This window comes from Oncorhynchus masou, chromosome 21 (assembly GCF_036934945.1).
Source record: "Oncorhynchus masou masou isolate Uvic2021 chromosome 21, UVic_Omas_1.1, whole genome shotgun sequence".
Classification (NCBI taxonomy): Eukaryota; Metazoa; Chordata; class Actinopteri; order Salmoniformes; family Salmonidae; genus Oncorhynchus; species Oncorhynchus masou.
This window is the reverse complement of record NC_088232.1, coordinates 34,761,596-34,787,311: the sequence shown is the minus strand read 5'-3', so window position 1 is coordinate 34,787,311 and position 25,716 is coordinate 34,761,596. Positions and strand designations below refer to the sequence as shown.

Below are 25,716 nucleotides of genomic sequence, written 5' to 3'. Positions count from 1 at the left end.
CAAATGCGTTATGAAACAGAAAACCACGTGGTGCCACGAACTTCAAATAAGTAATTTGTGTTTATTTCACAATAAACTGTGACAGTGTTGGGGGGGACGAAGAGGTGGGGATAGCTTTTTGTTTGGTGTTATGTATGTCAATGAATATGTGTTCTCAGTCAACTTACTTGGTAAAATAAGGGTTAAGTAAATCAATAAAAAAGCAAAGTCTTGCAGTTCTCTAGTCTCTCCATTTAAGAGATTTCTGACATATCCACTCTCTGCATCATGACACCAGTTACATCACACACAAAGAAACAGAAACAGCTAAATGTAATTGAAGAATGTATTAGACTGGACAGACTTCCTATGGCTGGAGCAGTGTAGCAGCGCTCTACTCCCCTCTCTAGTGGCCCTACATCAACAGAGGCTCGCCTACCAAAACCAATGTGTAAACAGAAAAACAACCCTTTCACCTCCTCATCCACAGAAAAACAACTACTGTATATGGAGAGACGGTAACTCATTCTAGCTATGTTGTGGTCCATAATAACTCCTTCTAGCTATGTTGTGGTCCATAATAACTCATTCCAGCTATGTTGTGGTCCATGGTAAGTCATTATGGCTATGTTGTGGTCCATAATAACTCATTCTAGCTATGTTGAGGTCCATAATAACTCATTCTAGCTATGTTGTGGTCCATAATAACTCATTCTAGCTATGTTGTGGTCCATGGTAAGTCATTCTAGCTATGTTGTGGTCCATAATAACTCCTTCTAGCTATGTTGTGGTCCATAATAACTCATTCAGCTATGTTGTGGTCCATGGTAACTCATTCTAGCTGTGTTGTGGTCCATGGTAACTCATTCCAGCTATGTTGTGGTCCATGGTAACTCATTCTAGCTATGTTGTGGTCCATGGTAACTCATTCTAGCTATGTTGTGGTCCATGGTAACTCATTCTAGCTATGTTGTGGTCCATAATAACTTCTTATAGCTATGTTGTGGTCCATGGTAACTCATTCTAGCTATGTTGTGGTCCATGGTAACTCATTCTAGCTATGTTGTGGTCCATGGTAACTCATTCTAGCTATGTTGTGGTCCATGGTAACTCATTCTAGCTATGTTGTGGTCCATGGTAACTCATTCTAGCTATTTTGTGGTCCATGGTAACTCATTCTAGCTATTTTGTGGTCCATGGTAGCAATTAGAGAAACATATGGCCAGAGGAGGCCCAAAAAGAACCTGATTGCCACCTCCACACAGACAACAACTGGTGAGGAGAAGGCAGGACTCCTGGTTTGGGAAGAGTAATGTAAAGTGTCCAGTGTGTGGGTAATGATAGGGCTGTGTGAGCATGGTGTGTGTATTGATTACAGGATCTGTTGAATGGCCCATAAAGCCATCCAGACTGCCAGGGAGAGTTATGCCCTGAACTGTGAACTGTGCAACCCTCTGCTAATCCGCAGTATGCCTGTAAAGCAGAGTTGGCCTCCACAGCTGTCTGTGTAGCAATTATTTCACCCCTGACTTAACGACGTCACCAGAGAGGCCAGTGGCTGAAAGACAAGCCACATTATTAGGCAGATTTGATCAACATCCCCTATATACAGAAACTGAGTATATGCTCTTTCCTTTCGAAGAGATTTCAGGCTGAACTCTATGTGTGTGTGATGCTAGATGACAATACATATAAACCACATTTTCCACAGTATATTGGCCTGATATCTCTTTCATACAGCTAATGCATTTAGCAGTGTATGCTCTTCAAACAATTGAATGGAACATAAAAATCTTTCCCCCCAACAAAAACTCATACAGGTGACTTGGCTGACAAGCAGATATGGTTTTGATAAAGATGAGCAACTGGCCCACAGACATGGAGGCAAAGGAACACTGTCAGATTCAATGAGGCTTGTATATGCACTGGTTGGATGCAAAGACAGACTTCACGCTAAAACATATTTTGAGCTGTAGCAATGCATGCCTAACCTCTGGAGCACAATCATCTATTTAGTAGGAAGAAAGCACCACTAATGCAAGCCAAAACATTTTTGAATCTATAATACCCAACATGATTGTGAAGCTCTTTATGTGAAGGTAGTCTTTACAAAACGCTCACACATGTACGTCCTTGATACTTTACCAGCTGGTGGACACATGTTGATGTGAGAGGAACATATATTAAAAGTGGACTCTGTTTCACACCAAGGCTTTATGACAGGTCCCCAATGACAGCTTCATGACAGGTCCCCAATGACAGCTTCATGACAGGTCCCCAATGAGAGATCCAGACAGGTATGTGATTTCAGTAGGATGGTTGTAAACCACTGGGGCTCAGTGTTGTAAGAGAAGACACTGTGGGAGAGCACGGACAACAAAAACACTACAGCCAGCTGACTATTTTACAACATGGACCGAAAGAACTCAATCAGTAAAACAAATTACTCTTAGAAGACCTGACAGGTAAATTAACACAATTTCACATATATTATATTCATCTGTGAAATATGACTATTTTCCCCAATTAAACAGTTTTCAACCCCACGACTCATACATACAGCATATGTACATAGGCATATGTTATGTTATGAGGTAACTACAAAGTATGTAATTCTGAGCAGCACAGCACAGCCTGACGCAAAATATACATAATTCCCAACGGTGTCTCCAAATCTAAGTGCACTGGAAGGCTTTAATCTAGCCCCAACAGCAGTGAGGATATGAAGGAATTAAAGAAACATTCCACGTGAGAATTTTATGTTTGGAAAGAGGGAGCGAAATAGCAAGGAATGGGTGAATGAAAGAGACCGAGGCAGACTTTCTGCATGAAAAGTTATTTTAGGGTTGGATGGGGCCCTGAGCAGCACAGCAGGCCAAAGAAAGCTGGAAGGAAAATCAAAAAGAACCTCCTTTCTACTGCATTTCACTCTGTCAATCACCAGCTACTTAAGAGGCTGAGAACAACGTTATTTATTTTCTTGAATGATGCACCTTTCACCTGCCCTCTCAAAGACAGCTAAGGATTTAAATCAAGAGGCAATGCTATGCCTTTCATGGTGGGGCCATTCTTTCATGGCTGATTATACTTGTTGAATGATGAAATAATTCAATACATACCATGCACTATTTTGTCTTTACTATAATGGTACAAGAGGCATTCTGCATTCTGTCTTAAATTGTGGGGAGGAGAAGCCATTGCAAACCCAATGACACTGATGCATAGTGACCCGGGTGGTGTGGATGCCAAGGGCTAGCCCTGTCTCTATGGCTGGTGGACACATGCCAGACTCAGTATGTAAACACCTGTTGGTCAGGATTTACATTTCAACTTTCATAGGAGTAAAGGAATAGGAATAAACCTCCTAACCAACCAAAAATAAACACTACTAATAGATGAGAGCTGAATGCTCAGTTGGCTCAGATCAACTTTGTGTAATACTGTAGCCCAGATCATGTTCACTGTGAGATAACTGCTGTGAATCTTACTTTCAATACCACAGGTCCATAGATTAGAGTGAGATATCTAAGTGAAGCATGAGTAGAACAGGAGAGAGTCTATTTCTATCTACTCAATTATAAATACTGGATTCCAATTCTGGAACGGTTGTGACAATAAATCAGAAAGATAAAATTCCTTCCATCTAACAAGGTGACCTTTTCTTTCCACCTCATTTGATTTAATTTGGAGGGTTTGCTATTTTGGAAACAGGTTACTGTGTCTGTTTACGATACAAAACAAAGGAATTCCACTAATCCGATGTTCAGCCTCTCTTTTTCTGGCAATAATTCTTTATCAAGATGGAGTGCATTCCCACTGCTTACCCTTCCTGGTTCATTTCATGAATTACTGGTTTGCTGGTGAAGTATTCATTCATGCTTTGATTTACAACTGTGAATTATGATTGTAAATTAATATTGGCCACTGACTAAGTTCATTTCTAAACCCGGTTCTGGAAAAAAGGAACCTGCACTTATTTTTTATCATGTAAAAAACGTGTGGAGCAGTATTAGTGCTTTACAGTAAAACTTGCTCTCTGGGACTAAGGCTTCTTTTTGTAAAGAGAACAGAGGATGACCCCCAAACCAGATGCACCATTTCGGTCCTGTGGGGTGTAGCTAGGCTAAATGATGATTGTAAATAAATATTAATATAAATTGGACATTTTTCTATGGCCATTGGCCACAGTTACATCTCACATCACTTTATGTCCTTTGTCAATCCAAGCAGAAAAACCCAAAGAGCTATATGTCTTATGAAAGCTGTCAACTGGATCAGACCACGGTCACATCTGACCATGTAGACAAAAGCGTCAAACATGAACTTCAAAGCCTGATTAGAATGTATACTGAACAAAAATATAAATACAACATGGAACTTCTTCAAAGATTTTACTGAGTTACAGTTCATATAAGGAAATCAGTCAATTTAAATAAATTCATTCAGCCCTAATATATGGATTTCACATGACTGGGCAGGGATGCAGCCATGATAATTTCCCCCCTCATCAATCTACACACAATACATCATGATGACAAAGCAAAAACAAGTTTTTTGACGTTTTTGCAAATGTATAAAAAACAATTAACGGGAAATATCACATTTACATAAGTATTCAGACCCTTTATTCAGTACTTTGTTGAAGCACCTTTGGCAGCGATTACAGCCTCGACTCTTCTTGGGTATGACGCTACAAGCTTGGCACACCTGTATTTGGCACATCTCCTATTCTTCTCTGCAGATCCTCTCAAGCTCTGTCAGGTTGGATGGGGAGCGTCGCTGCACAGCTATTTAAATGTCTCTCCAGAGTTGATCGGGTTCAAGTCCGGGCTCTGATTGGCCACTTAAGGACATTTAGAGACTTGTACCGAAGCCACTCCTGAGTTGTCTTGGCTGTTTGCTTAGGATCGTTGTCCTTTTGGAAGTTTAACCTTTGCCCCAGTCTGAGCCCCTGAGTGCTCTGGAGCAGGTTTTCATCAAGGGTCTCTCTGTACTTTGCGCCGTTCATCTTTCCCTTGATCCTGACTTGTCTCCCAGTCCCTGCCACTGAAAAACATCCCCACAGCATGATACTGCCCTCACCATGCTTCACCGTAGGGATGGTGCCAGGTTTCCTCCAGATGTGACTTTTGGCATTCCGGCTAAAGAGTTCAATCTTGGTTTCATCAGACAAGAGAATCTTGTTTCTCATGGTCCGAGAGACTTTTAGGTGCCTTTTGGCTAGCTCCAAGTGGACTGCCATGTGCCTTTTACTGAGGAGTGGCTTCCGTCTGGTCACCCTACCATAAAGGTCTGATTGGTGGAGCGCTGCAGAGATGGTTGTCCTTCTGGAAGGTTCTCCCATCTCCACAGAGGAACTCTGGAGCTTTATCAGAGTGACCATTGAGTTCTTGGTCACTTCCCTGACCAAGTGCCTTCTCCCCTGATTGCTCAGTTTGGCCGGACGCCCAGCTCGAGGAAGAGTCTTGGTGGTTCCGAACTTCTTACATTTCAGAATGATTGAGGCCACTGTGTTCGTGCGGACCTTCAAAGCTGCAGATGTTTTTTGGTACCCTTCCCCAGATCTGTGACTCGACACAATCCTGTCTCGGAGCTCTAAGGACAATTCTTTCGACCTCATGGCTTGGTTTTTGCTCTGACATGCACTGTCAACTGTGGGACCTTATAAGGACAGGTGTGTGCCTTTCCAAATAATGTCCAATCAATTGAATTTACCACAGGTGGACTCCAATCAAGTTATAAAAACATCTCAAGGATGATCAATGGAAACAGGATGCACCTGAGCTCAATTTCGAGTCTCATAGCAAAGGGTCTGAATACTTATGTAAATAAGATATTTTTGTTTTTTATTCTTAATAAATGTGCAAAAATTACTAAAAACATTATGGGGTATTGTGTGCAGATCATCATTATCTTTCAACAATTTTAGAATAAGGCTGTAACATAACAAAATGTGGAAAAAGTCAAGGGGTCTGAATACTTTCCGAATGCACTGTATATATTTCTTGTTTTTGCTTATATATATTACATAGCGCCAAACTCTTTTAGACAGATGTAACTTACTAAGCAATACAACATATAAAAAACAACTATGTTAACCATCCATCCTTCTACAACAACACAGAGACAGAATCGGGATATTATTGGAAGAATCTGGGACAAAAGCCCATGTTGGACCAAACACACAACAGGACAAGAACTCTTAAAACAATTTTAATCCATATCTAGATCCCCCACCAGACTAGGGTGACCACATATCTCGGATTGTGCGCAACAGTCCCGCATTCAAATAATCATGTCCCACATTTTATAAAGAAATTAAAACACCACTAATTTACAACAACAAAACATGATTTGTTCCATATTTCTGTCAGATTTCTAACTTATTTGATGAGAATTGACATTCTAACGTGTCTCTTTTGCAGTCACGTTGCGCTTATGACAATATATATATATATATATATATATATATATATATATATATATATATATATATATATATATACCCTATATATATATATATATATATATATATATATATATATATATATATATATATAAAACAATATAAAGATAAACCCTATATATATTATATATAGGGTTTATCTTTATTTTTACTATTACATCAAATCTATGAAATAACACATATGGAATCATGCAGTAACCAAAAATGTGTTAAACAAATCAAAATATATTTTATATTTGACATTTTTGCTTACTACATGATTCCATAAAGAAAAATCTGGAATGAGCAGGTGTGTCCAAACTTTTGACTGGCACTGTACATACAGTTGAAGTCGGAAATTTACATACACCTTAGCCAAATACATTTAAACTCAGTTTTTCACAATTCCTGACATTTAATCAAAGTAAAAATCCCCTGTCTTAGGTCAGTTAGGATCACCACTTCATTTTAAGAATGTGAAATGTCAGAATAATAGTAGAGAGAATTATTTATTTCAGCTTTATTTCTTTCATCACATTCCCAGTGGGTCCGAAGTTTACATACACTCAATTAGTATTTGGTAGCATTGCCTTTAAATTGTTTAACTTGGGTCAAACGTTTCGGGTAGCCTTTCACAGGATATCCACAATAAGTTGGGTGAATTTGGGCCCATTCCTCTTGACAGAGCTGGTGTAACTGAGTCAGGTTTGTAGGCCTCCTTGCTCGCATACACTTTTTCGTTCTGCCCACAAATTTTCTATAGGATTGAGGTCAGTGCTTTGTGATGGCCACTCTATTACCTTGACTTTGTTGTCCACAACTTTGGAAGTATGCTTGGGGTCATTGTCCATTTGGAAGACCCATTTGCGACCAAGCATTAACTTCCTGACTGATGGCTTGAGATGTTGCTTCAATATATCCACATATTTCTCCTTCCTCCTGATGCCATCTATTTTGTGAAGTGCACCAGTCCCTCCTGCAGCAAAGCACCTCCACATCATTATGCTGCCAAACACGTGCTTCACGATTGGGATGGTGTCCTTTGGCTTGCAAGCCTCATCCTTTTTCCTCCAAACATAACGATGGTCATTATGGCTAAACAGTTCCTTTTTTGTTTCATCAGTCATTTCCCCAAAAAGTACGATCTTTGTCCCCATGTGCAGTTGCAAACCGTAGTCTGGCTTTTTTATGGCGGTTTTGGAGCAGTGGCTTCTTCCTTGCTGAGCGGCCTTTCAGTTTATGTTGATATAGGACTTTGTACCTATTTCGTCCAGCATCTTCACACGGTCCTTTGCTGTTGTTCTGGGATTGATTTTCGCACCAAAGTACGTTCATCTCTAGGAGACAGAACGCGTCTCCGTCCTGAGCGGTATGACAGCTGTGCGGTCCCATGATGTTTATACTTGCATGCTATTGTTTGTACAGATAAACGTGGTACCTTCAGGCGTTTGGAAATTGCTCCCAGGGATGAACGAGACTTGTGGAGGTCTACAAAAAAAAATTCTGCGGTCTTGGCTTATTTCTTTTTGCTTGACACCATGGGAAAATCAAGAGGAACTGAGTTTGAAAGTTGGACTTGAAATACATCCACAGGTACACCTCCAATTGACTCAAATGATGTCAATTAGCCTATCAGAAGCTTCTAAAGCCATGATATCATTTTATGGGCACAGTCAACTTAGTGTATGTAAACTTCTGACCCACTGGAATTGTGATACAGTGAATTATAAGTGAAATAATCTGTCTGTAAACAATTGTTGGAAAAATGACTTGTGTCATCACAAAGTAGATGTTCTAACCAACTTGCCAAAACTATAGTTTGTTATCAAGAAATTTGTGGAGTGGTTGAAAAACGAGTTTTAATGACTCCAACCTAACACGGAACCCAAACCGGCTGTGCTCGTGCGCCATCGTGCGCTATTGTGCATAAATTGATTTTGTCCCTCTACACCAAACGCGATCACGACACGTAGGCTAAAATATCAAAACAAACTCTGAACAAATTACATTAATTTGGGGACAGGTCGAAAAGCATTAAACATGTATGGCAATTTAGCTAGTTAGCATGCACTTGCTAGCTAATTTGTCCTATTTAGCTAGAGAGATATAAACATTGAGTTGTTACTTAACCTGAAATGCACAAAGTCCTCTACTCCGACAATTAAACGGTCAACCGAATAGTTTCTCGTCATCTCTCCTCCTTCCAGGCATTTTTCATCTTTGAACTTATATGGTGATTGGCATCTACACTTTCATAGTATTACCACGACAACTGGCAAAACAGTTCGTCTTTCAATCACCCACGTGGGTATAACCAATGAGGAGATGGCACGTGGGTACCAGCTTCTATAAACCAATGAGGAGATGGGAGAGGCAGGACTTGCAGCGTGATCTGCATCAGAAATAGGACTGACTTCTATTTTAGCCCTTGGAAACGCAGATGCTCGTTGACGCGCGTGAGCAGTGGGGGTGCAATAATTGAATAATACAGATTCCTACATTTATTTTGCAACGCTCGCGACGCGAGCGTTGTAGTCAGGGTATAAGTGTATGTAAACTTCCGACTTCAACTGTATTATTCTTTGTTGCACTGACTCTCTTGCACAGGCTCCATGTACACTCACTGGACTCTAACCACACACACACTGACACACACACACACGCATATTGACACCACACACATTCATTCACATTCCTTCACACTCTTCACACAAGTGTATGTAAACTTCCGACTTCAACTGTACATTACCAAATTTTGCGTGAGAGAGATTTGTGTTAGGGAGGGTTTGGCCGGTAGGGAAATCCTTGTCTCATCGCGCACCAGTGACTCCTGTGGCGGACCGGGCGAAGTGCACGCTAACCAAGGTTGCCAGGTGTTTCCTCCGACACATTGGTGCGGCTGGCTTGAATGCGCACAGTATTAAGAAGCAGTGCGGCTTGGTTGGGTTGTGAGGACGCATGACTTTCAACCTTCGTCTCTCCCGAGCCCGTACGGGAGTTGTAGCGATGAGACAAGATAGTAGCTACTAAACAATTGGATACCATGAAATTGTTGAGAAAAAGGGGTTAAATTAAAAATAAATAAAAATAAAAATCCTTGTTGGCATTCTAACTGGACAACTAACAAGCTAACTCCTGCCATGTACAGTGTTTGCTGTGACTTCAACCTGATTCAACAAGCATGTATTGTTGAGAAACCACAACAAGACACCAATGTCACAGTCCCAAATCCGCTTTCCCAGGTGAAACTTACCACTTCAAATTCTTCACATAAAATTTTCTCGACGTGGCTGAGGGAGGATATGTTTTTACTTATGGCCCAGTTGACATGTTTGTTCCTTTTCTTTCCCCCAGGGTTAGTTCAAATGTTTTCTCATGCGGCCTCCCCCAACTACTGCTGCCCTGTTAGGGTCTGCAGTAACACACTCCGAGAATGTTAGTGAGGGGTTTCCACCACCACGGAGGAGGTTCTCCATTAAGGGGGGTCCTTGTGTTATCACCAGGCCAGAGCCCGACCCGTGGGTCGTGGTGTGGGGTTCACTACACAGCTGATAGTACCCTACCCTCCAGCCACACATGGGTGAGGGCCAAACTACTAACAGATACCAGATGGTAGTGGGATGGAGAACTTCTTAGATGGTCTACAGTACTGTGTTTAACATGAATGGTTTACAAGGAACATGTTACTTTCTAGCAGGTGAATCGGCTTCAACCTAAGTAATTGACACCTCTGTAAGTGTGCCTTTGGCTGGCTTGAGAAAAAGAGGCAGAACCAGAGGTGGAAAAGAGGGATAATGAGGAGGCTGGCTAATGAGCTTGCTTTGCAATCGGATGAGGTGACTTTATTGACTGAGTTGATAGGCAAACAACATCAGCTTCTGTAGCATGGGACAGTGTATGTGTGTGTGTGTACTGCTGTCTAGTCCTTGTGGGAACTGTTTCAGCCTAGCAATGCAGGTTGTGAGGGTTTCACATTATGTGCTTGTAAAGCTTAAAGATAACTCTTTATTAAACAGCTTCTCCTATAAATCCTGATATTTCAGTCTGCAACATGATGACAGACACAAATAAAAGGAAAAACATTCTCAAAATGTTTTGGTAGGCTGTAGAATAATATTTGCAACCAGGAGCTGGTTTGTAGGTCACAATCCTCTCTCAACAAAAGAGATTCTTTAAGGCTGCTGTCCCTACTAGGAAGCATACAGAGCACTTAACAACCCACAGAACAGTAAAAAGGCAGATGTCAAGAATGTTACAATGAAAATCTTGGTAACACTTGTAAGCTGTTAAATTCAGCCAAAATTGTGTTTTAAAAAGTGGGCAATTATTCACTCTCCCCCCAGTATCTGCCATTGACTTTTATGCGGCAGTTAAGATCCAATATTTCTGTGGTAAAAATAGTGCAGTTACACCCTAAATGAAGCCCTTGCGTCCAACAGATCCAGCCAAATACTAAGCACTGGTAATTTACATGTTAAAACTCTACATGCAAATCCACATGAATAACATGACCATGGAGGGAATATTGACACACTCGTAATACCATCTGACACTATATTCTTACACAGTTCGTAGACATTGGATTTGGTGTGTTTCATACCCAGGGCCAAGCCTGAGAATGAGCAGTTAACAACTTGAGACATGATTTAGAGAGATGGTCAAGAGACAGTCATGAATGATTGTTTACCTAAGGGCAGATATGAATACTTACGCTTTATACAGCGGTTGGTCCCAGAAGCCACAGCCCATCCAGAGCAGCACTGGTGACCTCCACATACATTAGGCCTGCAGAGAGAGAGACAGAAATGGGATATGTAATATATACTGTACGTAATGTTTAAAATGGACTGGCCTGCAGGAAGTACAGTACCCCACAATTCATAATTCATAAGGGGAATAATGGTTTGAGTGTTCATGGTCTCAAACCTTAACATTCCTATCTGAGATTTAATTCTGACCCCACTATAGTTCCACATCCCTTAATGTGGTTGGCCTATTGAAGGAGCACCTTAGAGATTCGAACATAATTACATTTGAAGCAATAACATTTTCAGGCAAAGCATGAAACTCTATCTGTGAGTGTAGAGCCACACACCACTCTCTCTGTGTTGCATGGAGTCTAGAGTGAAAACAAATACATGGCTATCTGAGCCTAGGAGGGAAGAGGAGAAACAGGAAAAGCAGCCAGGCTGCGCATTACATAAATCTCCAGGCAAACTGTAATAACTAGATTCTTTACATACTTTAATCAGTAAGAACAGCACTGGCCAATTTTTACAGGGAAATACATGAAAAGCCACCACACCACAAGAGCAACTCCAGGGCAAATTCAAACCTAAAACAATCATGCTTGTATAAATCGACCTCCCATCATCTTGCCACAAGATATTAATGGCAGTTTGTTGAGTGATTGTATGACTTATGCAGATGCGGTACGATATCTAGGCTGAGTCAGGAGATGACTAGTAAACTGTTAGTGTTAACACAGGGATACAGTAGGACTGTCTGCCTTCTGTTAACATCACCTGGTCAGACAGCTGTTGTTTTTCTAGTTTGAGAGTTCTTTAGATTGTGGATGGATGGATGGATGACTCTCTGTAGACAAACACTGGATGGAGACCAATTACTCTGATGAACTGACCACATTCACAAACATGCATCAAGTCAACTGTTCTCTTTTGACAATTAATACACATCTGACCAATCAGATTTTAGCAAAGTAGTTGCTTGGAAGGTAATTAATTACCTTTACCTTTTCAAGAACTACACAATGCTTAGAAAACAATACCTCCCATAAAATAGTCCTACATTTTTATAAAGATAAATTATGAATATGAACCACACAAAACAGACCAGGTCTGTGGGGATGTTGATGCTTAGATGCAGGGCTCTACGCTGACCTTTTTTAGAAGGAGCATGTGTGCCTAAGTTGAAAAATGTAGGCGCAATCAAAGAAATTTAGGAGCACAATAAAAAATATTTGAGGTATTAAAGCAAGAATCCTTGATTTTTATAGGTGCACCGGTGCGCCTAAATTAAAATTCCAAGGTGCACAGCGAAATATTTAGGCACATATGCGAATAAAATGGTCGCACTGTAGAGCCCTGATATGGATGGATCATTCCTGAAAGCCTCATGGAGAGGAGAGTACACTAGCATGGTAAAAGTTTTCCAAGCTCTTCATAGCGAAACCATTCATAAAAGCTATATAAATATCAATGATGTCACATTTGCACTCGTCATGACCCATTTCATGCAGCCAGGTTGAGCAGTTTTCTGAGTTGGAGCAGTCAGCGGTCTTCCTGACAGACTTTGCTGGAGAGGACATGACAGGTACACCGTATGAAACTCCCTCTCCCCGAGGGCTCACCAGAAACCAGATGGTGAGTAAGGAGAGAGTGGGAATTCCAAGAGGAAATGTGTCATGCAGACACACGCTCTCTAACGACCAGCAGAGGATTCATTTCAAGCTAATGAATCAGAAAGAGGTGAACAAAAATGTGAATTACCACAGGGTAATGCCTCTGAAGATTTATGGCACCTTAACTGTTACACCCCCTTAAACTCACAGTGCCCTATTCAATCAAACTAGTAACTAGGTTTCTGGATAAACAAATAATAACACTCTTTCTGTCAGGGGAGCAACTTTGGTTTTAGAAGTGGGGGGGGGGGGGGGCGTAATATTATTTTTATTTTTTTATCCAGTGGGATAAACAGTCCAAACAACCTACCCAATCACTCGGAGGCGTTCGCATGGTCCTAAAGCACACCGGTGCATCGTTTTGTATCACATTCAAATGATAAAACCGGGGGGGACAAAATTGCAATTTCAGAATGTGGGGGGTGACATGCCCCTGTCCCCAGTGAAAGTTGCGCCCCTGCAGTTTGTGCAGTGAAAAAGCATGTTAATTAATTTTTTATTCACATTTTGTAACATTGGCTTGTTATTACATGAATTCCAACGTGCATTCTTAAAGCACAATAAATAAGATGTTTTTGGTTACAGTACCGAGTATGATGGAATCAAGCCCATAGTGTTGTGTGGACGTAAGTGCTTCATGCTCTGCTTTCAGTTACAGTAATAAAGACATTGGTGCTGAACACACTGGTGCTTGAGTGTCTCTAAATCTCCCTGTGAAAGGCTATGGGAACCATAGACAAATGTATGTGTTGCGTTTGCTTTTCTGGAACCAAGCAACAAAGCCTACCTGAGCAAGATATCAAAAGCAGAACGGGGGTTGAAATCAGGGCACTCAATGTCAGACAAAGGGGGAAGTTTTGATGAACCAGGGCAACCCACAGTTGAGCTCAGCTTAACGCTGATTGGCTAATACTTTTAGAAAAAACCAAGGGAGGCTAAATGTTTGCTGGTATCAATCAATCAAATGCTACGGCGACAATATGTTCTACTCTTTTGATCCAGACAGCATCAGATACATTGGCTACACATACTGAGACAAAGGGGAGCTGTTTCCCTAGCTCGGATGATTTTCAGGTGAGATTCAGTGACTTGAAAATTATGAAAACACAGAGAGAGACAAAAGAGAAATTACACTGAACAAAAATATAAACACAACATGTAAAGTGTTGGTTCCATGTTTCATGAGCTGAAATAAAAGATCCCAGAAATGTTCAATATGCACAAAAAGCTTATTTCTCTCAAATGTTGTGCACAAATTTGATTACATCCCTGTTAGTGGGCATTTTTCCTTTGCCAAGATAATTAATCCACCTGACAGATGTGGCATATCAAGAAGCTGATTAAACAGCATGATCATTACACAGGTGCACCTTGGGCTGGGGGTGATAAAAAATACACTCTAAAATGTGCAGTTTTGTCACACAACACAATACCACAGATGCCTCAAGTTTTGAGGGAGTGTGCAATTGGCATGCTGACTGCAGGAATGTCCACCAGAACTGTTGCCAGAGAATGTAATGTTAATTTCTCTACCATAAGCCACCTCCAACATTGTTTTAGAGAATTTGGCAGTACGTCCAACCGGCCTCACAACCCCAGACCATGTGTATGGCATTGTGTGGGTGAGCGGTTTGCTGATACCAATGTTGTGAACAGAGTGGCGGTGGGGTTATGGTATGGACAGGCATTAGCTACAATGAACACAATTGCATTTTTCGATGGCAGTTTGAATGCACAGATACCATGATGGGATCCTGAGGCCTATTGTCGTGCCATTCATCCGCCGCCATCACCTCATGTTTCAGAATGATCATGCACGACCCCATGTCGCAAGGATCTGCGCACAATTCCTGGAAACTGAAATTGTCCCAATTCTTCCATGGCCTGCATACTGTGCTCACCAGACATGTCACACATTGAGCATGTTTGGGATGCTTTGGATTGACGTGTACGACAGTGTGTTCCACTTCCCGCCAATATCAAGCAACTTATCACAGCCATTGAAGAGGAGTGGGACAACATTCCGCAGGACACAATCAACAGCCTGATCAACTCTATGTGAAGGAGATGTGATTGCGCTGCATGAGGGAAATGGTGGTCACACCAGATACCGAATGGTTTTCTGATCCACGCCCCTACCTTTTTTTTAAGGTATCTGTGACCAACAGATGCATATCTGTATTCCCAGTCATGTGAAATCCATAGATTAGGACCTAATTCATTTATTTCAATTGACTAATTTCCTTATATGAACTGTAACTCAGTAAATTCTTTGAATCGTTGCATGTTGCATTTATATTTTTCTTCAGTATATAGAGTTATTTCATTAATTAGATTAGACTAGAACAATATACAGTAGAGGTGGGTAAAATCACTGCGGAAGCCAAGCCAGAAAAAAAAATGTCATATTACAACCTATGTGTCGTGATAATTGCATGACTTGCTCTATAACCTGTTAGTTCATATGCTTTGCGACCGTGATATATAGGCCTAAGGCCGGGTCCAAATCCCTATCTCCATCCATGGCTAATTTAGGAAAAGGCCAATTTTAGCTAGCTAGCTAGCCACCGGAGGCCAACAAACACAACGAGATGCACAAAGAGTTTCTGTTAAAATGTATGCTCTCGGTGCGATGTGATTGGAGTGAAGCCAAATACAAATTGGCTTCCCTTGACACTTTGGTTTTGGTGCTCCAGGGCCATTCAGAGTTGAGCTCACTCAGTTTAGCTCGACATTGATTGGCTATTATTTTATACAAAAAAATTATCAAGGGAGGCCAAATGCTCGCTGGCTTCCCTTGCACTCAATGCTAGAGGCAAAACAATGTCATACTCTTTTAGACCAGACAGCATCAGATAGATGGCCTACACATACAGAGACAAAGGGGAAGCCTGGCTTCCATTGGCATCCATGAATACACGCCACTGGCAATATAGCCAATGTTTCCTAGCCTATATGTGTGATATAAGCACCCAGTTTGCAGTTAGCAAGCACACAACTGCATAGGCTACAGATCACTACAGATCACCAACTAGATTCAGCTCCCAGTTGGGGAACCCTGCTCGATGGTATAGTACAATCATTGTTGTATAGCAGAGTAACAGCAAGTGTATGCCTACCAACTAAGCAAAAGTTTCACTCTAATGGACTTGTGCTTATTCATGACATTCCCCACAAGCCACCAACATCAATCACTGTCTCTGAACACCAATGACAATGATGTAGCCTTGATACAGGTGTTCACAACCACTCTAGGCCTACACTCACTGAACCCCATACTCACTTTACAACCCCGGGAAGAGACAGCAGGTATAATGTATTAAAAAATGATTTCAATGATTGGTACATATGTAGGATCTAAATGTCATCACACCATTACAGGAGACTTGTAATGTATTTGACTTGTTGTGTATTTGAGGTTTACAAAGGCTTGAGAAGTTTGTAATTTCCACTTTGAAATGTCAGTCTTGATTTTCCCTTACGAAAAATGTGTTAACCCCTAAAGGATTATTTTCCTGCTGTAGCATACTGGCTCAAATTAAGATCCTACATATGTAGACAAACTCAAACGCACTCCTGCAGGCATTTTTTTTTACAACCGATAACAAACAAAATCTTACCCTGCAAGGCGCCTGGTGTGCGTGGAGCTGGATTTGTTGCTCTGTCTGTAAATTATTCGGGGTCTGTACTGTGATGAGTGGTGGGTGCGGAGCTGTCTTGCGGCTCTACGCGCAGCATCTTGTGCAACGGTGGAATCGTCCGCCCGGTGAGAAGCTTCTGTAATGGAAGCTGGAACTGGTTTAATTACCGTCGCGTGCCTGTTATCCCGTTGATATAATGAGCTCACAGGAGCCCCACGACCGGAGTGCGATACATTGTGAGAGGACCTGTGCGAGCGTTCTCTGGATGGTCTGGCGGGGTCAGCGTCGTTCGCTCCCCCTGCGGAGTGACCTTGCCCCCTAGCTCGCGCCCGGAGCTGATCCCACATCTCCTGTCCACCACCTGTTGAGTCCTTCCGACAGTCACACATTCGTACAACTGCAATGGTTAAAACCACTAAAACTGCAATCCACAACCGGTTCATATTTTTGTCAAAAAAATAAATTGCTGCTGCGTGTACCTTGGTGACTTATCAAGATTCCGTTGTTCGATAGCCACGCGCGATATCAAGTGCTTCAATTGAGGCGAACAGAATTATTTTGCAGCAATGTAGTCCTATTCTTTCCCAAACATGCAAAATGCTCTTCATAATGTCCAGGTAAGCATTGCGCAGAATGGATAACAATAACTTAAATATACGTATATCAATTCGCAGGTTTAACATATGCTCATAAAACCGAAAATGTAAAACTTCCCTGTACTTACAAAAACAATCGATTATGAAAATTATGTCAGATACATTTTAATCCTTCTGTAATAGTTCATTGGGGTTTTTCGCGCGCGGGCAGCAATGAGATTCCAGGGTTGGAGCCACAGTACTACTCGAAGTGAAAGTTCTCGACTTTGAATGGTGCTCCCATGGATATGACCACCTTCTTGGATGTGAAATCACCGGGAATTTTTGGGAGGCTTTGCGTGCATTTTACTAGAAGAAACTCCCCCTTCGTGGTCTTATTGATGCCTACGCTCAGCCCCCCTCGGTCCAAGCGCTCAGCGGCCACACAATTGCTACCAAGTTACAGCATGATATAATATTTCCTTGTGTGTTAATAAAATATGCTCCTCTATTCTGCCATTGAATAAAACGCATGTGTAGCACGCAATTTGGATACCACAGAAGGCTACAGCGTTCAAATTTTCGAGGAATTAGACAATTGTTTATTCTGCGAGTCTTTTGTAATGGTCATTCTAATCAAGGCAAATTTAGACTGAGTAGGCTATGCTAGATTAAGTCAATTTGTCATGCATGTATAATATAGCACTTAATAATAAACGGCTAACTATTGAGTAGTCGTAGAACAGTAAGCACTCATTATTGAACATTGACATAACAATATGATCTTTGTGTCACACAATGTGGGGGATATGGGTAATGCACACATAGTTCAAGCTCAATTTGAGTTCTTGGAAAACTAGAGAAGTTATATAACAAATCCCATTCATCTTCCCCTTTCATCCATGCTGCATCATCAGTTTCCCTGTCCTTGACTGTCTGGAAACAACATTTATTTTCTCCCATAAGATCTTAAACAACCAACAGAGAGTTGGCCGCATCATCCCATTCAAACCACAATGATACACTTATACAGTATGTCTTTCATCTCCTGTCTCCACCATGCCAACACCATTACTGTTACACACATCTTCCAAAAATCACAAAAGTAAATGGCTAGTTGGGTCAGCATGCATGGTCTGTCCATTTCTTTTCTATTCCACATAAGTGAAGTAGGCTACGTTTGTATTTCTTTGACCTAGTTTTGTGGGAATTAATGAACAGAAGTTACTTCATGCAAGACAATCATCATAACTTCGCTGTGAGTTTGGGAGAAGCAACGCTAGCTGTCTTTCCTCTGAGTAACAGCTGACAGAGGAGCATTGGACCCACCAAGCTCGCTCCTGCTCTGCTCAGATTCTCCCCTTCAGAGTCATGATCATTTCCAACCCAAACATGTCTAGTGCGTGAGGAGACGAGAGCAGGCTGACCAGGGCTGTGTACTGTCCAGTGTGTTAGGAGAGAAGAGCAGGGCTGACCAGAGCTGTGTACTGTCCAGTGTGTTAGGAGAGAAGAGCAGGGCTGACCAGAGCTGTGTACTGTCCAGTGCGTGAGGAGACGAGAGCAGGGCTGACCAGAGCTGTGTACTGTCCAGTGTGTTAGGAGAGAAGAGCAGGGCTGACCAGAGCTGTGTACTGTCCAGTGCGTGAGGAGACGAGAGCAGGGCTGACCAGAGCTGTGTACTGTCCAGTGTGTTAGGAGAGGAGAGCAGGGCTGACCAGAGCTGTGTACTGTCCAGTGCGTGAGGACACGAGAGCAGGGCTGACCAGAGCTGTGTACTGTCCAGTGCGTGAGGAGACAAGAGCAGGGCTGACCAGAGCTGTGTACTGTCCAGTGAGTGAGGAGACGAGAGCAGGGCTGACCAGAGCTGTGTACTGTCCAGTGAGTTAGGAGAGGAGAGCAGGGCTGACCAGAGCTGTGTACTGTCCAGTGAGTTAGGAGAGGAGAGCAGGTCTGACCAGAGCTGTGTACTGTCCAGTGCGTGAGGAGAGGAGAGCAGGGCTAACCAGAGCTGTATACTGTCCAGTGCGTGAGGAGACGAGAGCAGGGCTGACCAGAGCTGTGTACTGTCCAGTGTGTTAGGAGAGGAGAGCAGGGCTGACCAGAGCTGTGTACTGTCCAGTGCGTGAGGACACGAGAGCAGGCTGACCAGAGCTGTGTACTGTCCAGTGTGTTAGGAGAGGACAACAGGGCTGACCAGGGTGGTGTACTGTCCAGTGTGTTAGGAGACGAGAGCAGGGTTGTGTACTGTCCAGTGCGTGAGGAGAGGAGAGCAGGGCTGACCAGGGCTGTGTACTGTCCAGTGTGTTAGGAGATGAGAGCAGGGCTGACATGGGGTGTGTACTGTCCGGTGTGTTAGGAGATGAGAGCAGGGCTGACATGGGCTGTGTACTGTCCGGTGTGTTAGGAGAGGAGAGCAGGGCTGACCAGGGCTGTGTACTGTCCAGTGTGTTAGGAGAGGAGAGCAGGGCTGACCAGGGCTGTGTACTGTCCAGTGTGTTAGGAGAGGAGAGCAGGGATGACATGGGCTGTGTACTGTCCAGTGTGTTAGGAGATGAGAGCAGGGCTGACATGGGCTGTGTACTGTCCAGTGTGTTAGGAGATGAGAGCAGGGCTGACATGGGGTGTGTACTGTCCAGTGAGTTAGGAGATGAGAGCAGGGCTGACATGGGCTGTGTACTGTCCAGTGTGTTAGGAGATGAGAGCAGGGCTGACATGGGGTGTGTACTGTCCGGTGTGTTAGGAGATGAGAGCAGGGCTGACCAGGGCTGTGTACTGTCCGGTGTGTTAGGAGAGGAGAGCAGGGCTGACCAGGGCTGTGTACTGTCCAGTGTGTTAGGAGAGGAGAGCAGGGCTGACCAGGGCTGTGTACTGTCCAGTGTGTTAGGAGAGGAGAGCAGGGCTGACCAGGGCTGTATACTGTCCAGTGTGTTAGGAGAGGAGCGCAGGGCTGACCAGGGCTGTGTACTGTCCAGTGTGTTAGGAGAGGAGAGCAGGGCTGACCAGGGCTGTGTATTGTCCAGTGTGTTAGGAGAGGAGAGCAGGGCTGACCAGGGCTGTGTATTGTCCAGTGTGTTAGGAGAGGAGAGCAGGGCTGACCAGGGCTGTGTACTGTTCAGCGCGTGAGGAGAGCAGGGCTGTGTACTGTCCAGTGTGTTAGAAGAGGAGAGCAGGGCTGACCAGGGCTGTGTACTGTCCAGTGTGTTAGGAGAGGAGAGCAGGGCTGACCAGAGCTGTGTACTGTCCAGTGTGTTAGGAGAGGAGAGCAGGCTGACCAGAGCTGTGTACTGTCCAGTGTCTTAGGAGAGGAGAGCAGGGCTGACCAGAGCTGTGTACTGTCCAGTGTGTTAGGAGAGGAGAGCAGGCTTACCAGAGCTGTGTACTGTCCAGTGTGTTAGGAGAGGAGAGCAGGGCTGACCAGAGCTGTGTACTGTCCAGTGCGTGAGGAGAGGAGAGCAGGGCTGACCAGAGCTGTGTACTGTCCAGTGTGTTAGGAGAGGAGAGCAGGGCTGACCAGAGCTGTGTACTGTCCAGTGCGTGAGGAGAGGAGAGCAGGGCTGACCAGAGCTGTGTACTGTCCAGTGTGTTAGGAGAGGAGAGCAGGGCTGACCAGGGCTGTGTACTGTCCAGTGTGTTAGGAGAGGAGAGCAGGGATGACATGGGCTGTGTACTGTCCAGTGTGTTAGGAGAGGACAGCAGGGCTGACCAGAGCTGTGTACTGTCCAGTGTGTTAGGAGAGGAGAGCAGGGATGACATGGGCTGTGTACTGTCCAGTGCGTGAGGAGAGGAGAGCAGGGCTGACCAGAGCTGTGTACTGTCCAGTGTGTTAGGAGAGGAGAGCAGGGCTGACCAGGGCTGTGTACTGTCCAGCGTGAGCAGGGCTGACATGGGCTGTGTACTGTCCAGTGTGTTAGGAGAGGAGAGCAGGGCTGACCAGGGCTGTGTACTGTCCAGCGTGAGCAGGGCTGACATGGGCTGTGTACTGTCCAGTGTGTTAGGAGAGGAGAGCAGGGCTGACCAGGGCTGTGTACTGTCCAGCGTGAGCAGGGCTGACATGGGCTGTGTACTGTCCAGTGTGTTAGGAGAGGAGAGCAGGGCTGACCAGGGCAGTGCACTGTCCAGCGTGAGCAGGGCTGACATGGGCTGTGTACTGTCCAGCGTGTGCAGGTCTGACATGGGCTGTGTACTATCCAGTGTGTTAGGAGAGGAGAGCAGGGCTGACCAGAGCTATGCACTGTCCAGCGTGAGCAGGGCTGACATGGGCTGTGTAGTGGAGATATACTGGAGCTGATTTGCGCTTCTCCTCTTGCCCATGGGAAATCTAATTCGAGCGGAAGCTGCAGTTGTCTTATGACTCTGGGGTGATTCGACGGTGCTCATTCCGATCCTCTGGTGTGTTGCCCTGTGCGTCAGGGTGGTTGGCCTGGCTCTGGCCTCTATTGTCTGGGAGGCTCCTAAGGTTGCTCCTAACATCATAGATATAGAACAAGTTATATTGTCTATGCAGTAAATACTCCCCGGCTAATCGACCACTATCATCTGATAAAGCATTGGTGGCAATTCCTAGGTCTATAACATAGCCTACTGTACATGCGCGAGTGTTCTGTCTGTTGAGCTTTGATATGAGTTCAGAGGGTCAGTTAGTGAGGGGTTTCTCTGCTACTGTCTTTGCTGCTCTGTAGGAGTGTGTTGTTCTAGAAGGGAGTCTCTCGATCTCTCTGAAGCTTTTCCACAGAGTCCTCAAAAAACTCCAGCATGACAACCAAGCCACTCCTATCAATTTTCAAACAGAAAACAAAATTAGAGCTGGCAGTAGACAGTTACTCAGAACATAAATTACAATACAAACAGTGCACTATTTAGTAGTATATGGCTGCAACCAAGAGTCATGTTATAAATCCAAATACACATAAATAACAGTTTATATTTTTTATACAAATACAAATTGATATACATGTATTACATAACCTATGCATGTTTACTTTGTGTGCATGCGTGTGAGAGTATGCCGGTCTCGGCAACATGGTCTCAGGGCATTTCGTATTATAATGTATGTAAATATGTAACACTCCATTCAGTATGATATGTTACGTTAGGTTACATTATGAATGGAATAGCGGTCGTAAAATATCTTACCTGGTTGTACAATAGTTTACGAATTGGATGGCGTAAGTTACGTTTCATACATTTTGGCATGGCCCCTAAGACCCTCATGAGCCTCTACAGGTGAACCATTGAGAGCATTCTGTCGAGCTGCTGCACCGCCTGGTAAGGCAACTGCTCCACCCTCAACCACATGGCTCTCCAGAGGGTGGTGCATGCAGCCAAACGCATCACCGGCAGCACTCTGCCTGCCCTCCAGAACATCTACAGCACCCGGTGTCAAATCAAGGTCAAGAAGATCATTAAGGACCTCAGAAAATCATTAAGCACCTTGTTGCGTTGTAACAACAAAGAAGAAGTATGGGGGGATATAAATGGTGGTGAATTTGGTCAAATTTAGAATAAGGGTTTAGGGGAAGGGTTAGCTAAAATGCTACAATTGTCCCTAACGTGACTCGAACACACAACCTTCAGATTGCTAGCTTGTCGCGGATTACACCCATCCATCCTCCCAGACCAACTCCCTACTTTTGTTTCTGTCTAAAGTAACTAGACCATTAGTGGGTGTCATACGTCTTAGAGGTGCTCAGAAATATGTAAAGTATGCTTTGTATGGCTCTGAGGCCAGGCTGGTCTTTGTGCCTTTGCTTTGGGCCTCACTGATCCCTCCCTTGAATGATCAATCTGTGCTGTGAAATGAGAGGCCATTGAGGCGGTCAGCATTGTGGGGCCATTGAGTCATCATATTCTATGGATTTGACACCTTCTAATCAATTCTATCCGGGAACAAACACCGGAGGATTTGCTTGTCAGTGGAACTGTCCCAGTAGTGACACATTTGTGTTAGTTTGGTCAGAGGCACAATGACTGAATGAGCCTTCACCATTAGAGTGCTGCCTTGGGGTCAGAGTTCAAGTGTTCCCATTAGAAACCCAGACAGTATTATTACACTCAGAATGTAAGGTCCTCATTGTAATCAAGTATCAACAGTACATTCTAAGTCACGGCTCCGGAATTTTAAGTGTTCAATTTGAACCAGCCTCAGTGACTACCCTTGATGGAGGAGACCATGTAGAATGTCAATCTCTTAGCTACCTTTTGCCATTTGTACCAAGATCCTCTGCTCCCTTTTAGCTGCCCAACTGCAGACATAATACAGATTTTGTTCAGGCTGTGCAGCAGTCAAGACCCGGGGAAAAGGCGAGGGAATACAAATCTTATAAGTTCAAGAGAAATGGGACTCGTTTTGATGGAATAACATTTTGGAACAGCTTAAATAGAATATCCATTCTATTAATGATCTTTTGATTTTTACAGCTTCTCCTTGGAGCAGATATCATTTTAGACCTCCATCGTAAAAACTTTACATAAAAGAGGAATTCCCTGACCAAAGGGAAGCGGTGGAAGATAACTGTAATGTGCTTAGACTGAGGTGTCCTCCCCAGCTTGTACTGCACGAATGAGGTGCTGTCAGATTGGGGGCAATGGAACTTGTCTTGTCCTGGAGGCAGAACAGCGCAATTTCCACGTGATGGGCCAGCAGCAAAGTCAAAATTGTATGACTTTGTGGCTGTGGCAACTTGTGACCACTCTGCAGAGCTGCCTCCAGAAGAAGATATAAGACGAAAAACGGTAACCCGCCTTTAAGACAGCCACTTCTCCTTTCATGATACTCATACTTGGCTTTTTAAATGTTTTGTGTGGAATTGCGAGTACTGGCTTGAGAGAGCACTACACTACACCGATATAGACTTTGTGTGTGTGTGTGTGTGTGTGCGTGTGTCATTGTTCAGTTCCTGGATTGCTGGAGAAGAAGTGGAAACATTTCTCAATGTTAAAATGAGAGTGGGAGTCTAGTAACACTTCAAAGTTACACAGAACTCAGCACCCTTGGCAATGAGTTTCAAGTATGTCATCCAGTACTGGCATTACATCCACACTGCATTATTTCACAGCTGAATGATTGTTTCATTCATTTGCGGGTATGAGTTGTTTAAGGTTAACAAAGACTTCATGCACTAGCCACACAGAGATGCCGTGATCCGATGAAGAACTTCAGAGTGGAGCTCCCTCAAATCCACAACCTCTTAATGAAAATCACCCCTTTCACCCTCCCAAACCTTCATCACTGGACACGTGCTTGATCTTAACATCTTCTTGGCAAAGGCACTGCCAGTACATAATCTACATGCTACTCCCACAGCAAAGTGTGTGATATGGATGACTCCTGGCAGTTATAGGGATCCAGGGGCCAGCTGCAGCAAATGAGGTAAGGCCTGAAGTCAGGGCCTTTCTGCAGCACAAAAGGACTCAATTCATCCCGCCAAACTTTATTTTTCCATGTGTTATGAGTCTGTGTTTGTTAGGTATACATACGTATGGCTCAATGACCCTACTGACCATCCAGGGTCCAGTGTTGGTTGAGGCTGATCAGTAAGGTTTCTGCCTGACTTGAGGGGAGCTATGTGTTGTGTGGGTAGCGCTCACAGTCTTTGTCTTGTTTCTGATGTTCTGGGTTACACGGCAGGGGCTCAGCGACCCTGTTTGTGTCTTCTGGCCCGTGTAATAAACTGTGTCTATAGTGGACGGGGCCCTTACTCTGAAATCAGAGGAAGCCAATGTTTCAACACATGGAGCCCGTGTTTCAACAAGCCAGGCTTCCCTCATAGACTCTTCTCTCACTCTCCCTCCTGAGCGGTCTGCATGGAGAGCCCCATGAGGGTCGCCTGCCGGCCCTTCCCTGCAGAGATTGAACTCATCTGCAAGCTGGAATGCAACGGGCTGAAGGTTAACAGGGCCTCCCGCCGGTCCCATCCAGCTCTGTCGGCCCAACTCTCCGAGAAGCTCGTTTACCAAACATAACGACTGAAATTTGAAATGTGATCAGGCCAGCTGCCTCTCATTAGCATACATCACAATGTTAAGGTGCTTGAGATTTAATTGCCCAGCTCCATGCCCTCCTCATTCATCTGGTTTTGGTTCAGCTGCTGAAGTGAAGTGTGATTTGGGCCAGGGGACTTGGATCAAGGGCAGCAGAACCTCGGACATAGACCAGACCAACATGAAGAGGACTGTTTCATAGTTGTCTCAGATTTATCACATCAGAGTTATTTTGTCCATGGGAACCCAGGTGGGCCCTTAAAAAACATCTCTGTTCAGATCAACATTTCCATTCTAGCCAGGCAGGAAATAAACAAACACATTAATTGTGAATGGGTTCTTAAGTCACCACCTTGTCTCTGCTGCACATGGTGGGGAAGGCAGACAGTCCTCATGTCTCTGGAAATTTTATTTAGAAGTGTCCCCTTTATAAACAAAGCTCTGCATGATGTCTTTGCCCTTGTTGATAAATGCCACTGGAACCAATTCAAAGGGCAGATCACTCTGGCAGCCAATTAGGCCAAGAAAGACCCTGCTGCCATTACTTTCCAGCAAGTATACATTTTCCATATATGAGAGGCCTTCCATTCATTAGTCAAACTTAGTCTGAGACTCTCTCCTACTCACATAGAATCAGTCAAGCATAAATCAATAGAGAAATGACTTTACTAAACT

At 43.7% G+C, this 25,716-nt stretch overlaps 1 protein-coding gene across 1 annotated transcript in view; it reads right to left on the bottom strand.

Moving 5' to 3' along the window:
• LOC135508226 (latent-transforming growth factor beta-binding protein 2-like) overlaps positions 1-17,372 on the bottom strand; it is a 149,964-nt gene extending 132,592 nt beyond the window's left edge. The window contains exons 1-2 of the mRNA XM_064928273.1: positions 16,466-17,372; positions 11,136-11,209 (exon numbers count right to left, since the gene is read on the bottom strand). Of these exons, the coding sequence (XP_064784345.1) occupies positions 11,136-11,209; positions 16,466-16,929 (538 nt within the window). The 5' untranslated portion in view covers positions 16,930-17,372. The remainder of the gene's footprint in view (positions 1-11,135; positions 11,210-16,465) is intronic.
• Between the last annotated feature and the right edge of the window lie 8,344 nt (positions 17,373-25,716).